We start from the raw sequence: 15708 nt of genomic DNA, 5'->3' as shown, positions 1-15708 counted from the left end.
TTGCCTAAATTCCTATCATTCTTGCCCATGTCATAATGTCATAATGTTATAGGTTAATTGGTCTATTATTTCAATGCTATTTGTTTGTTATGAATTAAAAATAAGTGTGAAGCATGAATGAATGTAAACCACCATCTCCTTTACCCTGGGACAAGGTGGGAATTAGGTGGGGGAAATCTAGGGGATTGTTTTCATTTTTATACATTGGTGTCCCCAGGGTATGTATTTGCAACAGCCCACCTATGAAATACGCTTTGCTTGTCTTGCACAAAGGTTTCAATATGAGGCTACGTGCTAAATTAAATTAATTCTTACCGCCTGTCACGAATGACTGAGCATTTAGCACGTAGCCTCATACTGAAACCTTTGTGCGTGACAAGCAAAGCATATCTCAGAGGTGGCCTATAAGAATGCTTGGCAAAGTCAGCAGTTGTCTGTCTTATCAAACTATCACAGAATGCTTAACTTTGCCATTTTAAGGTATTAGGACACGTTTATGACCACTATGCGCGCAAACTTAAATAACGCGCTTGCTTTATAGTATAACACAAACAAAGTATACATTTTCTGAAAGCTGAATAAACATAGTTTATGAAGCAATCTTCAAAATACGGTTTTTTAAATTGTTGTTCACGTTATTGTCCTCGAAGCGAAATTTGACCATACCTCAGTGAAAACGTTAACGGACACGTACATTTTAAGCTATGTTTGCGAAAAATGGCTTAACATACTCAGGAGATAATAAGCTCAAAAAGGGTGTCCCAGATTTTTGATATCTGTTTTATGTCTCTCACTATTTTTGATCAAAGTTCGACGATTGCTTTTGGAGTGTTGTTTAGAGTAAAAAGCGTCATAACTTTGGAAAGAAATTAAATTTCAAAAATCGGAGACACCTTTTTTTGGGTCATGAGTTTCTTTTTAAACTCTCCAAATTTTAGAAAAATCGAATGAAATCCAATGGCCTTTTAGCTTTTCGAAGTTAAAGTTTTAGCAGCAAATAAAGTTCGACAAAATTGCATTTCTTTGTTTGGAGCCGGAAGCTGCAGGGAGCCACGATGGTGTTGGTCAAAACACCTTCAGTCTTCCATTTTGTCATCACTTGTCATATTATCTCTTGTTCTGGACGATCGCAATGTAGGATCTTTTTACAAGGATAAAGGAGCATTTGGACTCAACGTTATTGCAAGCGATGGGACATTTCCGGTCTTGATAAAGTCACGATTTCGATTTGTCTCAAAATTTGGGTTTTTCCAATCGAAAATTGCAAGAAGTTTCACTAACATATGAAAGACAAAAGTTTAATCTCAGAAAAAAAATTTTTCCGGGCAAATCGTCATTTTTCGTATCCTAATACCTTAATAATGATTGTTGATGATCCACACTCAGAAACTGGAGCAATATGCTACCAAATCTGCATTTTAAACTCAAGATGCTCATTTGAATATTTTTAATAGTCTACAACCATATTTTCAGTTGAAAATAATCAAAATGGATTGGGATAAATCAGAAATTTATCCATAGAATGAAAAATATTTTTTCTCGAAAATTTCTTATCGTTTACTCCACAAACCATGAAAAAGTTTTATTTGAATTTGGCAACTAGACCCTGACGTCAGGGTTAACTCGCGCCCTATGAATGTATAGTGGTTGCTGAGGCCTGACTTCTCTCAAATGATCCGATTAAAAGGGTGAGGAAAGGGTAAAAGGGAGCTGGGATTTAATGTTTACATTTATGACTACACTTTCATAATCTATATGTTTTTGATGAAATAAATAAGTGGGCGTTTGCAATTGAGTCGATCAGCAATGCACAGTAAAACTATACAGAATGTATTTGTGAACACTTTCTCAGAAAGAAAAATCAAAACAAACCTCCACACGGCTGTAAATTTAGATCAAACTCAGAACACGAGTAAAAAAAATGTTCAGTTGAAAGGACCTCTGTTTGTGTTAGAAATCTCAAGGAGTTTATACTTACAAGTTACACTCGCTAAAAAATGAAATTTTGACCGCCTTAAGGAATATATTTACATTAGTACTTGTAGCAAGATCTTTGTCGGCATTTTTTTCACATGTCCAGACCCTGAGTCTCTAAGAATCTAAAGGAGAAGTAAAAATAAGTTGCAAGCCGTGTGGAAAGCCGTTTGTAGGCAGAGTGTTTATGCCATACTCATCAAAGTCATCAAATAACTCAATCTGGAACTCCAATTCCAGTTCCGGAATCTGGATTTTAATTTAGCATACGTAATTTTAGCTTGTTGTACAACCACATTTCAGAAGCATGCATATTCGCACGGCTCGCTTTAAGATCAAAATGCTTCATTTAAAACTGTATTTATGTATTTACGGCTAATATTTGCTCAAAACCTCTCTCATAATTGCTTTACATTTTATAATTTATCGATATTTTTTAATGAATCACCATTTTTTAAAGAAAAATTAAAGGAGATCAAAATGCTTTGAACGGCAAAGATCAAACCCTGGAATTTGCCGGGAATTTGCATAGCAAATTATTTATTTTGCTTCTTAAATCAAATAGAATCTTTAAATAAATATTGCTATGTACCTCATGTTCCTTTGTGAGTAGACTTTGAAGCCAAAACAGTTAATATAGATACATAAATATAGGCTATAAGAATATCTATATTTTCAAGTTCAGGAGAATACAACGAGTCACGCTAAATGAATTTGTTTACTATGCCTACTATCGCTTATCTTGGAACCCTGTTCTCCTTATCGATCTTCACTTGTTCATACAGAAAGTACTGCTGGAGTAGATAAATCATGAAGAGTTTCAAACCAAAATAAGCTATTGCTCATGAAGTTCATTTCTTCAGTAATTAGTTTCAGACCGTAAGTACATGTATTACTGTCAACTTGCCGGATGGAAAACTTCTAGCCAGTGCAGCCTGGCTCTTTGAGAAGGTGAGGGGGACTAAGCCTCTCGACTTGGACGAAGAACAAAATAAACTATACGCGTTGCATTTTAAGACTTGTGCGGCGGAGCCTAGGCACGAGTAATGAAACCCTTTAACATAAGCATAAGCATAAACCTAAGCGTAAGAAATTCAAGTATGAACCAGTCTTGAACAACTAATAAGCATAAGCATAAGCATAAAAAAATGGAAACTTTTACATTAATTTTTTCTTATGTTCATGCTCGTGAAATCCAAAGTGTGAACCAGGCATAGATAAGCTCAAGCATAAGAATTACAATAGTACTATGTTTCTTATGCATATGTTTATTTATCATATGACCCGTACGGCCCTGCTCGCGCGCTCTAATAAAACCATTGGAAAAAGTCACGTGATGGGGGCTGGACGGGTTGACGTAAGCGGGCCGGAAAAACCCGTCCGGCCCTGCTCAAAATCCGTCCGGCCCTCTTCGGATGTAACCATTAAATTTCATTTAAAAAGAAGCTAAAATGACTGACAATTTAAGCGAACACGACGAAAGCGAATTCTACTATCCAGACGAGATATCTGACACTGAACTGGCTCAGCAAGCGACATATTTTGAGTCAAATCTGCTCAATGACGGTGAAATACAGAAATACATCCGAGCCCAACAGAAAACAAGTACAATCAACAAAACTAAGTATGACATGAACGTACTGAAACGCTTTTTACAAGAATGTGGTGAAGAAAGAGAAATTGAGAATATCCCTCCGCCTCAACTTGACAGTCTTCTTTCCAACTTTTACATAAAGGCAAAAAAGAAAGACAATACTTTGTACGAACCTGATACAATGTCGTCCTTCTCAAGAAGTATCCAGCGATACCTCGACGATAAAAATGCAAAAGTAAACGTCTTAAAAGATGAAGAGTTTAAGCTTTCCAGACAAGCCTTGATGTCCAGACGACGAGAATTAAGAAAAGAGGGCAAAGGAAACAAGCCAAATGCTACTGCTCCTCTGACAAGCAAAGATATTGATGCTATTTTTAATGAAAACGAGTTTGGAGTCCATGATCCAGAGATCCTTTCCCGTACTATGTGGTTCTTGATTACTTTGCATTTTGGTCATAGAGCACGACACGAAGCGAGACAGCTGAAGTTTGGAGACGTACTTTTGAAGAAAGATGAAATAAATGGCGAAGAGTATGTAGAGTGGTTCCAAGAAAGAGAAACTAAAACCAGACATGGCGATGAAAATGAACACCAGAGAGCTTTCCGACCAAGAGCTTATGAGAGCGGCGACAAGAAATGTCCTGTGGCCTGCTATAAGCAGTTTGTTTACAGGCGTCCCGAAGAAGCCAAAAGTCCAGAAAGTCCGTTTTTTCTTGCTATAAATCATAGAAGGATGCCAAATGATCAAGTTTGGTTCCTAAACAGACCGATGGGAAATTCCTGTCTCAAGCAACAAAAGATTTGAAGTTCACGAAGTCAAAAGCCAGTAAAATTACCAACCATTCCGTACGTAAAACTGGTATCACAACACTCCTGGATGCTGGTGTTCCACACAACATTGTCGCTCAACTGAGTGGCCATAAGAGCCTTAAAAGCCTCGACAGTTATGCGGTTGCCTCTGAGAGCCAACAACGAAACATGTCGAAGATACTGAGTGGTGTTGAGAACGTCAAGCACGAAGCCAGCAGCAAGCAATCATGTCTCCCAGCGCAACCGACTACAAGTTCAACTGCCGCTGCAGGTTCTTTTTTTGGGGGAGCAAACATTGGAGTATTGAACATTCAGCATCTTGTTCTTTCAGGCCATGAAGAAAGCTCTAGTTCGTGTCTGGTCAAACCCAAGAAACGTCGTTTTATGATCGAGTCAGATGAAGAAGACTAACTAAGTCTAAAAACGTTGAAATTTGTCCATGAAAATACTTAGAGTTGACATAGACATTCTTGAGTTCCCAAGCTGCTATTTTTTCCCGACTTTTGACCAAATAGCTATTTGCGAAGTGTATTAAAACAACTTAAAACTTTCAATGTATTAAAAACAATTTTACTTCTTGAAATGTGCCTCGTGTTTACAGTGACTGTTAAATGGCTTCATTTCAATCAAATAAAAAGGAATTCTCCTATTGGTTCTTGTTTACGCGCGCTGTATTTATCAAGTTTAGCAAGATCTTTCAGCCTTTTTTTACGATAAGAATTGGGTCATATGATAAAATGCTTATTGACTGAGTTGGGTCGGGCCGTACGGGAAAATATTTGGCTCTTGGTCATTTGTACGGACCGAGCGCAGCTCGGTCCGTACGACATGACCTCGAGCCAAATATTTTCCCGTACGGCCCTCCCACTCAGTCAATAAGTACATAGTATGCTTATGTTGAAATGTGAACCAGCCCATAACAATGGCTGTGGCCACACTGGGGCGTTTAACTATAGTTCAGCCAATTCTAACAATTGTTAACTTCAAAACCAATGTGACCTCTCTTCTGTTTAATTAACTATTGTTAGTTGCTATGCTGGTCGTCAAGGTAAAACAATGGAACTTAAACCAAGTTAAACTAAGGTACAACCCATGGTATAGATTCTATTAAGAAAAAAATGACCAATTAGGTTCGGTTATTTTGTGTAAGTGGAATAAGTATGTCGCGCCAATAAAGGGACAATTAAATCAGTCCCTCCAAAACGTATACGTAGCACACGGTAGTCTGTGTTTTCCTTTAATTTCACATTTTTCTTTAAGGTATAGGTTTTTTGGACTTCTTGATATTCGAAATTGCTGTTGCCAATACGGATCATGTTCATACACACACTCATTTAGCATAGAATTGAACCAGAACTGAGGTCTTGGAAGGATCCACACTCTGCGAGTATCGGTTACGTCTTAGTAAAGGTGCGATAACTGAAATAGTAAGCAATCTAAATCGCCGTGATGACTGAATAACCCTTAAATAATAAAAAATTTCGTCCTTTTTCGTTTTTGCTTGAATAACAGGAGAATAATCCTCAAGATTCTTCTGTCAGCCATTTTCGTGTTTTGACTGATAAGTCACAGAAGTGTGAGTCGTTCTTGGTGTAACTATGGTTAAACCTCACATGTGTGACCTCAAAGTTGTTTAACCATATATGAAAGAGTATAACTATAGTTTGTATTACGTCATTTAACTAAGCTAAACTACTGCTAAACTATAGTTAAACGCCCAAGTGTGGCCACAGCCATTATCTTTAAATATATATATATATATATATAGTTCAGCTGATCTTCAGTATAATTTGACTCATGCAGGACTCAAAATAAAATAGATGGTTAAATCATAAATTACATACCTTCCTTTTGGCTCTTCCTTGAGTCTTAAATCATTCAATTAGGTGGAATTTCACTCTGGAATAAATTAAATTTAAACTGAGATTTACCGTAATGTAGCCTGATCTCTCTAGGCAGAAATTATGAAATTTTGGCCTTCTTTCGTGAATTTTTCTTTCGTAAATTGCGTATTTTTCATTTTGATCAAGAAAATTTATTCCTCTAACTTACCGATACTTCTAGTGGTATTCTGTTATCGTGTTGGACATCATGCTTACGTTACAGTATCTCACGATGGCGCCAAAATCAACGATCTTGTCACTAACTTTAAAACAGCCTCAAATACCTTCTTTTGTGAATTTGAAAGTCAATCCAGTGCATTTGAGTGTTGCTGAAGCTTTTTTGATAGCTTATTAAGATAGTTGAACAACTTATTCATTTCTGTAGAGAAGACAAGACAACTGTGAGATCTCGTGGAAGTCGGAGTTACGTTTCAACCATTGAGGACAAACGGCGACTGAGACTATAAAAATATGGTTCGATTTACTGGAATTTGAACTTGATTTCTTTTGAAAAACAACAAACTTGGTCTTATATCTGATGTGATCGGCGAAGAAGAAGTGGAGCGGCGTCTGTAGCTGCAAAAACACCCATTTTATCTGCTGTCTGTTTTCCTACACAGACTAAAATCGACCTTTGGACGAAGAGCATTCAAAATAACCGCAGACCGCCATCGACGCTGGCTCAACAATTGATGTTTTTGGGTTCCCTGTGTCTTAACCGCTAACCAAATTAGGACATTTTGCTACATTTTGCTAGTAGTTGAGAGAGCAAAGCTACCTTTGTTCACAATTTCCAGTAGTATTTATGCCTTATTTGTTGAGAGAATAAGAAGACTGAATATGCATGACCTAGCTGTAAGTAAAAATGAATCTTTTCAATTTATTTTAAATTGCCATGTCAGTCTATTTGAAATTTTAAACGTATATTGGTTATGACACTCCTTTTCCGCCATTTTGAAGAGAGTGTAAAGATTCGGCATTGCGAAATCGAGGAAACCGAGGAAACCGAGGAAACTAAGGGAACCAAAAATACATAATATACTTATTAATATAAATATAATATAAATATGAAACTGTAGCTAGTGGGTAATTGTCAAGACATTGATTACACAGACTTTTACATCCCATGCAGTAAGCTTATTCTTTACCGAGTATTAAACTGTTTGGACTATTTATTTAATAGTGCCGTTATAAATGTTGAAAGATCTTAAGCTCTTTACATACTCAGTGAGTGACCAATTGAATAGTGAGATCTTAAAACTGGGCTGTGAAGTGGAGTGGCAGCTACATTTATACATGTGCTCTATTAGATAACATTTGAAACTTAAAGTAAGCATTGTTTTACAAGAAGTGGGTGTTGTCCATCTTAGAACCTTTTAATATATGATCAAAAGTATTTTCACAAATTCAACAGCTAAAGTAGGATCACTTTAACCATCTATAGTTTTGGACTATTTAATAGTGCCATTATTTATAATGTTCAATTGTTCAATTGTTATCTAATAGAGCACATGAATAAATATTGCTGCCACTCCACTTCACAGCCCAGTGAATAACCACTTTCATAGTGAAATCTTAAAATTGGGCTGTGAAGTGGAGTGGCACCAATATTAATTTTATTCATGTGCTCTATTAGATAACAATTGAACTTAAAGTAAGTGTAAGATTAAGAATTTCCGCAGACTAGAGGCCCCGCAGGCGCCATAAATATTTAACATCAAGAATCAGTCGAGCGTGCATCATTAACTTGTAAGTAGTTTTCTTTTTTTTTTTCTTTTTCCTTTTTAATTTGCCCCTTTTTGTGAAGCTTATTAATTATAAGTTGTTTGTTGTAGCGAATCGTACAATCTTCCGTGTAATTGTCGAACAATTGTCAAGCTGGAGCTAATAAATACGTATGTTGGAGTCAATGTGTACGAAGGCTCGACTATTTATGTAGTTGGAGACTACATTCATTCGAAGTTCATGTCATTTATCATTGACTTTGGTTATCGAAATCGCCGAAATTATCTAAACTAGAAGATGTACGACCAGGATGGAAGAGATTTGGATGAATTTGGTGAAGATTTAAGAGAGAGATTTGAGAGAGTAAAATCAGTCCACGAGCAAGTACATGAAGAATCGCACGTGCGACACAGGGAGCCCAACCAGAAATTCCAAGAATTTAAGGGAGCAATGTCAGCAAAACCAAGCGTAGAGAATGGTGGAAAAAAGGTGACATGGCCATCATTAACGCAAGATTTAGTTGGTTTTGGTGCTGAACAACGAGAGCCCGATGTTAGAAGATCTTCGAGAGTTAGAGAACCAAAGAAATTTGGCGAAGAAGAAGTCAGAGCCGAACGAGCGATTCGGTATAGACGTAGTAGATCAGGATATCTTGGAGAGCTGAGGAAGAATTGGAACAGAGTACAAGAATTGATGAAGAGCCCTGAAGTCGACGTGGTAACACTAGAAGATAGTGTCCAAAAGTACAATGAAGCGTTCAGGAAGTTTGTCGATGCCCACGAGATATGTATGGAGATTGAAGATGACGAAGAGAGGAGAACACTGTTAATGGATAGTTATGAAAACCAGAGAGACATGAAGTGGCAGATAGAAAACTTGTTGAATGAGTGGAGAGCCAACAAGCAAAGACCAAAGTCCCCATCCGAATCTGGATTCAGTCGTGCTTCTAGTTCGTCTAGTATAAAAGAGAAAACGAAATTTATGGAAGAAGCGAGACTTAGAGTAAATGCGCTGAAGCAGAAACAAGATTTAGATCGCCAAATGGAGCAGATAGAGAAGCAAAAGGCAGAACTTAGCAGAAAAATCGAGCTGATAGACGCGGAAACCCAGGCGAAGCAGGCTGCTCTAGAATTGATGCTAGAACAATACGTTACGGAAGAAAACGTTGAACATTCCCGTTGGGAAAGCGAGAACCACATTGAGATTACGCCCCAGTTCAGCCGCCCACGGCCTCAATCCCCATTGAAAAGAGAGGACCAGTATTCCAAGAAAACTTTCGTACCTGTAGTGACTAGTGAATTCGCGATGAAAGGTACGCACATGCAGGTTCCTGATCTACTTCCATCGTGTCACCACACCATTCCCAGTGTTTATACTAATTGTTGTTATACGAGCCCGAAAATGGCGTCGACACCCGTTACCCTTACAGAGAAACTCACTAGCTCGCCGCAAGTGAGCCAAGGGATGGCGCTGAGAGCATCGGCGTCGCCGTATGTTCCAGCTGTTCAAAATCCAACGCCGACAGAGTTTCGTCCCTCGTATACCCCTCCATCACTACCCAGAGAAAGTTCCATGGTAGACGCTTGGACGACGATAGCGCAAGCAATCAAACAAGGTCCGTCCCTACCGAAAGTGGAATTAATGAAGTTTAGTGGAGACCCCCTGGAGTACGCAGAGTTCGTTACGAATTTCAAGGATAACATCGAAAGTCAAGTGTCGGACGAGTCGCAGAGACTTACCCGTTTACTAGCACAATGCGTAGGAAAGGCGAAGGAAGCAATTAGAAGCTGCGTGAACCTCCCGGTATGCGAAAGATACGTTGAAGCGTGGCGAACTCTACATCAGAACTTTGGACAGCCGCACATGGTAGCTGAATCTCACGTCAGGAGACTGAAAGAGATTCTGATCAGAAGAGCTGACGCTAGCAGCCTGATGGAGTTCGCGAGGAAGCTGGAAGACGCAAGGAGAGTGCTTACTAACATGGGTTTCAGTTATTCAAGTCGCTTGGACAACGAAGAGACCATAGTCATGCTGATGAGAAAACTGCCAGACGAAGGCTTAAAGAGGAAATGGGCCGACAAAGCTGGAGATCTTATCAAGATAAAGGGCAGAGCTGAGTATGCAGACTTCGTCCAGTTCGTTAAGAATACAGCGGACAGAATTAACAACAGATACGGACAGGAACTAAGGGTGACTTCCTCGACGACAGAAAAGGAAAGAAGAGATCCAAAGAAAGAAAGATCTGACCAAAGATATAAAGTCACGACCTTAGCAGCCGTCCAAAGAGATCAGAGCCAATGCCCATCTGCGATCGCTCACAAATGCCCACAATGTTCAGGACCTCACGGAGTTTGGAGATGCTGGAAATTCAAAAGTTCTTCTCTAAAAGATCGTCTTAAGACGGTGAAGCAACACGGTCTTTGCAGAGCCTGCCTTGAAGAAGGACACTGCGCCAAGTCGTGTACAAAGGGATTCAAGTGTAGAATCTCAGGATGCGGTAAGAAGCATCACTACTTGATTCACATCGAAGACAGCGAAGGAGATCGCGTGAAAGACAACAGCAATTCAACTCGGAAGAGCGTCGAAAGAAATGTACAAGTAAGAGAGGCGACATCAGGGAGTCAGGAAAGAACAAACTCAGTAAAGACAACTAGTCAGTCAACGCCTTCGACCGTCTGCCCAAATGCTATAGCAGTAGAGCCAAGTGATCCCGTCACAGTCAGCGCACTAGAAGTTTGCAGACCGAAAGTATGCTTCAAGGTTGTACCTGTCAAGGTCAGCACCCCTCAGAGTGACAAGCAGATCATCACATATGCATTCTTTGACAGTGGTTCGGACGCAACCCTCTGTATGGAGAGCTTAATAGACGAATTAGAGATCAAAACCAAGAGGCAAGCAAGATTTACGATGTCTACCGTCAGTTCGCAGGAAAGGAAATGCGGATATGAAATAGACTTAAAAGTAGAATCTTTGGCTGGAGACGCACACTTCCGTTTAGAGAACGTACTGACCACGAGACATCTTCCTGTTCTGCCGAAGCATGTGGCGACCAATGAAGAAATAAAGAAATGGCCGCACCTTAAAGATCTTACCCTAAGAGAAATCGACAGAAGAAGGGTAACCATTCTCATCGGTGTTCGACCGTCCAGATATTATAGAGAAAGAACTGGATAGAAGAGAAGGGGGTAAGGGAGAGCCTTTTGCGGTGAAAACCCCCTTCGGTTGGACTGTCTATGGACCTATAGTAGAATTTACAGAAAGTCAAGTAAATGTGAGTCTTACTAGCACCGAACACGAGAAGCTAAACCTTCAAATAGAACGCATGTATAACGACGAGTTCGGGAACTCTTATAATGACGCAGATGAAGGTATGTCCATCGAAGACCACAGAGCGAAAGATATTATGGACAAATCAGTAAAGTTAATTGACGGACATTATCAATTAAGACTTCCATTTCGTCAAGATCGCCCGATTCTTCCAGATAGCCGAGCGACCGCGGAAAGGAGATTAGAATGGTTGAAGAAAAGGATGCAGAAAGATGAAAAATTTAAAGAGAAGTACAATCAAGTCATGGAAAAGTACAAAAGTGAAGGTTCTTCGAGGGAAGTGCTGGAAGAGGAACTCCATAACCTGAAACCAGTATGGTACTTGCCTCACCATGCAGTTTGGCATCCGAGGAAACCAGAGGAACCGCGAGTAGTGTTCGATTGCGCCGCCAAGAGTGGAGGTACTTCGTTGAATGAACAGTTACTTCAAGGACCAGAGAATACAAGTCCGTTGATTGAAGTAATCCTAAGATTCAGAGTGAACGAAGTTGCTGTGGCAGCAGATATTAAGAGAATGTTTCATCAAGTCCACGTAGTGCCAGAGGACCGCGGCGCATTGTGTTACCTATGGTGGCCAAACGGAGATTTAACTAAAGAACCCAAAGTTCACCAAATGCTCGTACATATATTTGGTGCAACATCATCGCCGAGCATCGCTGGATATGCACTGAGAAGAACCGCAAAGGACAACGAGCACGACTTCATGCCAGAGACCATCGATGCTGTGTATAAAGATTTTTACGTTGACGACTTGTTGAAATCGTTTGCTGATGTTGATCGAGCTATACGAGTGAGCAAGCAGTTACAGACCTTGCTAGCTAGAGGAGGATTCAAGTTAACAAAGTGGATGTCCAGTCATCGCCAAGTTTTGTCAGAATTTCCAGTAGAGGAACGCGCACCAGCGATCAAGGACTTAGATTTAGCGTCAGAAAGTCTACCTGTAGATAGAGCCCTGGGAATCCACTGGGACGTAGAACAAGATACCTTTAACTTAGTTACGAGTAGCAAGGCACATCCGGAGAATCGAAAGGGCGTCCTGTCATCAGTTGCAACTGTTTATGATCCCCTCGGGTTTGCAAGCCCTCTTCTCCTACCTGGTAGAGAAATAAATCAAGAACTTTGCCATAGGAGATATGACTGGGACGAGAATCTCCCACCAGATATACTTGCCAGTTGGATAGAATGGAAAAAAGGACTTGCAAGTTTGAAAGATCTAAGTATTCCACGTTGCTTCAAACCAAAGAACTTTGGTACTGTAGTGAGGGCGGAGCTCCACCATTTTGCTGACGCTTCACAAGAACATGGTTACGGAACGGTTTCCTACCTGAGACTGATAAACGAAAGAGGTCAGATTCATTGTAGCTTTGTGATGGGAAAGTCTCGTGTTAGACCTTTGAAGAGCACAATGACCGTACCCAAGCTGGAACTTACAGCCGCAACCCTGCTTGTTCAGATGAATAAGTTGATTGTCAGAGCGTTGCAAAGAAGACTCAGGATTGACAACGTCAGTTATTGGACAGATTCTATTATCGTTCTTAGATACATCTTCAACAAAGTGAGAAGATGTACCACCTTCGTCGCAAATCGTGTTGCCATTATTTGACAAGAATCGGTTCCAGAACAGTTGAAACACGTAAGATCCGAGCTTAATCCAGCTGATTATGCTTCAAGAGGGATCAAGGCAACGGAATCAAGAAAGCTGCAGATATGGAGACAAGGACCAGAGTTTTTGTGGACGGAAGAAGAAGAATGGCCTCCACAGCCACCAGAGATATCGGCAACATTGTCAGAAACGGATGAAGGAGTTAAGAAGGAGAAAGTGACAGTCGGAGCAACGACGCTGCAGAAGGACTTTTGGGACTCACTGTTTCGCAAGTACTCGACCTGGAACAGGCTAAGAAGAGCAGTTGCATGGCTCATCAGAGCTGTTCGTAAGTTGATTGAAGCTTGGCCGCGTAAAGCTGAGCGCGACAGCGCCAAGAGCTTGCGACCCAGTCAGGAGACCTTGTCAGTTTCGGAAGTTGAAACAGCGGAGAGAAGAAGCGCGAGATTCATCCAGAAGGAGTCGTTCTTAAATACTCAAGACAGTGAAGTAGGAATCTTGAGCAAGGAAGTTAAAGAACGATTCATCCACCTGAAGCCAATTTTAGAAGACGGAGTGATTCGGGTAGGAGGGAGATTAGATCGTTCACATCTGTCCTATGATGCGAAGCATCCCATCATCTTGCCTGGAAAACATCCAGTAACAGAGCTGATAATACGTCATTATCACTATCGCAATGGTCACGTTGGAACCAATCAAGTATTAGCCGAGATACGACAACGTTTTTGGATAATAAGTGGAGTGTCGTCGGTTGGAAGAGTCTTACGCAAGTGCCACGAATGCAGGCGTCAGAATGCTAGGATGGGAGAACAGATTACAGCTCCACTACCTGAAGTTAGATCGTCTTCGGACGGACAAGAACTAGTCTATCCGTTTGCCGCAGTCGGCTTAGACTACTTTGGACCGCTGTACGTCAAAATTGGACCAAATACAAGATCCAAGAGAGATCCTGCCTTGAACAAGCGATACGGTTGCATATTCACGTGCCTAAGGTACAGAGCAGTCCACATCGAGGTGGCACAAGACTTATCTACTGATAGTTTTATCAATGCAGTGATACGTTTCGTTAGTAGACGTGGACCCCCAAGAATCATATACAGTGATAACGGCACTAATTTCAAGGGAGCAGAGTTAGACGTCATCAAAGCAATGAAGACGTGGAACCAAGATCGGATACAGAACGAGCTGAATCAAAGAGATGTACAGTGGAAGTTCAATCCTCCCGCAGCGAGTCACCAAGGTGGCGTTTGGGAACGTCTTATCCGATCAGTCAGAAGAATTCTACACTCCATGTTAGGAGAGCGTCTTGTAAATAATGAAACGCTTCACACATTCTTAACAGAAGTAGAGAAGATCATGAATGACAGACCCATAACGAACGTCTCAAGTGATCCCCGAGATTTAGAGGCACTCACACCAAACCACATATTGCTACTCCGCAAGAACACATCCCTACCCCCAGACGAGATAAAGGATGTCGACAAATATAAAGCAAGATGGAAGCACGCCCACCTGTTAGCAAACGAGTTTTGGCAGCGATGGACAAAAGAATACCTGCCGATGCTGCAAGAGCGACAGAAATGGCTACGAGAAAAAGCTAATTTCAAGGTTGGCGACTTAGTCCTCTTAGCAGACAAGAATACCCCAAGAGGTCAATGGCCAAAGGCATTGATTCAACAGACAATGCCGGATAACGACGGAGTTGTAAGACAAGTGATCGTGAGGACGGCCGATGGAGAGTACCGCCGAGACGTGCGAAAGCTTTGTATGCTAGAAGAAGAATTGTTGAAGACCAAGACTGAAGCCGAGGACCAAGCAAGAAGCAGTCCGCAGAAGAAAGAGTAGCCACAAAAGTGAACACGAAGGAATGAAAGCATTCAAGACTTGAACTGTTTATAATTAAGTTACAAGAGACGTTAAAAAGTGTTAAGTAATTTAGTAAATGATTGTGTTTAGATGGGCAGAAAAGACCCAGAATAGTCTTTGGCGGGGGAGCGTGTAAGATTAAGAATTTCCGCAGACTAGAGGCCCCGCAGGCGCCATAAATATTTAACATCAAGAATCAGTCGAGCGTGCATCATTAACTTGTAAGTAGTTTTCTTTTTTTTTTCTTTTTCCTTTTTAATTTGCCCCTTTTTGTGAAGCTTATTAATTATAAGTTGTTTGTTGTAGCGAATCGTACAATCTTCCGTGTAATTGTCGAACAATTGTCAAGCTGGAGCTAATAAATACGTATGTTGGAGTCAATGTGTACGAAGGCTCGACTATTTATGTAGTTGGAGACTACAGTAAGCATTGTTTTCAATTAAGTGAAATACCTTTGGCTTACTGACCTCAATGAATCTTTTTGATAATCTCTTGAATAATTAATGAGGAAATCACAATAAAAATCATCATCTGTGGAGGAGGTTGTATTTCTGATACAAAATCGTCCTGATTTGCATAAACTTTAACTCCAATTTTCTTAAACAAATTCAATTTTTAGAACATGAATGTATACAACTAGACGTTTCATAAGTAATATACAATATGAGTGTCCGTGTTGTATCAGATATACAATCACTCGCCTTCGGCTTGTGGTTGTGGTTGTATATCTGATACAACACGGGCACTCGTATATATTACACAATATATATAATTGGCTCATATTATGGTATATTCATTAATTGTAATGTAGTACATAAAGGTGAACACCATTTAAAAAAAACATATAAACATTAAATAAGTTCATATTATGGTATGGTAATTGCAGTACATAAAGGGGAACACCAAAACATTGTAGTAAGTAGTTT

General features: G+C 40.1%; 2 protein-coding genes across 2 annotated transcripts; both read left to right on the top strand.

The window, feature by feature from the left end:
• The first annotated feature begins 8029 nt into the window (after window positions 1-8029).
• On the top strand, window positions 8030-11160 carry LOC148905599 (uncharacterized). The gene has a single exon (XM_089040593.1). The coding sequence runs from the start codon at window positions 8284-8286 to the stop codon at window positions 11158-11160; it is 2877 nt and encodes a 958-aa protein (XP_088896719.1). The 5' UTR covers window positions 8030-8283.
• Window positions 11161-11308: 148 nt separating this feature from the next.
• On the top strand, window positions 11309-15167 carry LOC116287073 (uncharacterized). The gene is made up of 3 exons (XM_089040592.1): window positions 11309-12868; window positions 12938-15003; window positions 15089-15167. The coding sequence occupies exons 1-2, from the start codon at window positions 11309-11311 to the stop codon at window positions 14759-14761; spliced, it is 3384 nt and encodes a 1127-aa protein (XP_088896718.1). The 3' UTR covers window positions 14762-15003; window positions 15089-15167.
• Window positions 15168-15708: the final 541 nt, after the last annotated feature.

The sequence above is a fragment of the Actinia tenebrosa genome, unplaced genomic scaffold, assembly GCF_029948245.1.
Source record: "Actinia tenebrosa isolate PJP-AT-01 unplaced genomic scaffold, QUT_ActTen_1.0 PGA_scaffold7__59_contigs__length_16204524, whole genome shotgun sequence".
Taxonomy (NCBI): domain Eukaryota; kingdom Metazoa; phylum Cnidaria; class Anthozoa; order Actiniaria; family Actiniidae; genus Actinia; species Actinia tenebrosa.
This window is presented reverse-complemented; position numbering and strand designations above follow the sequence as displayed.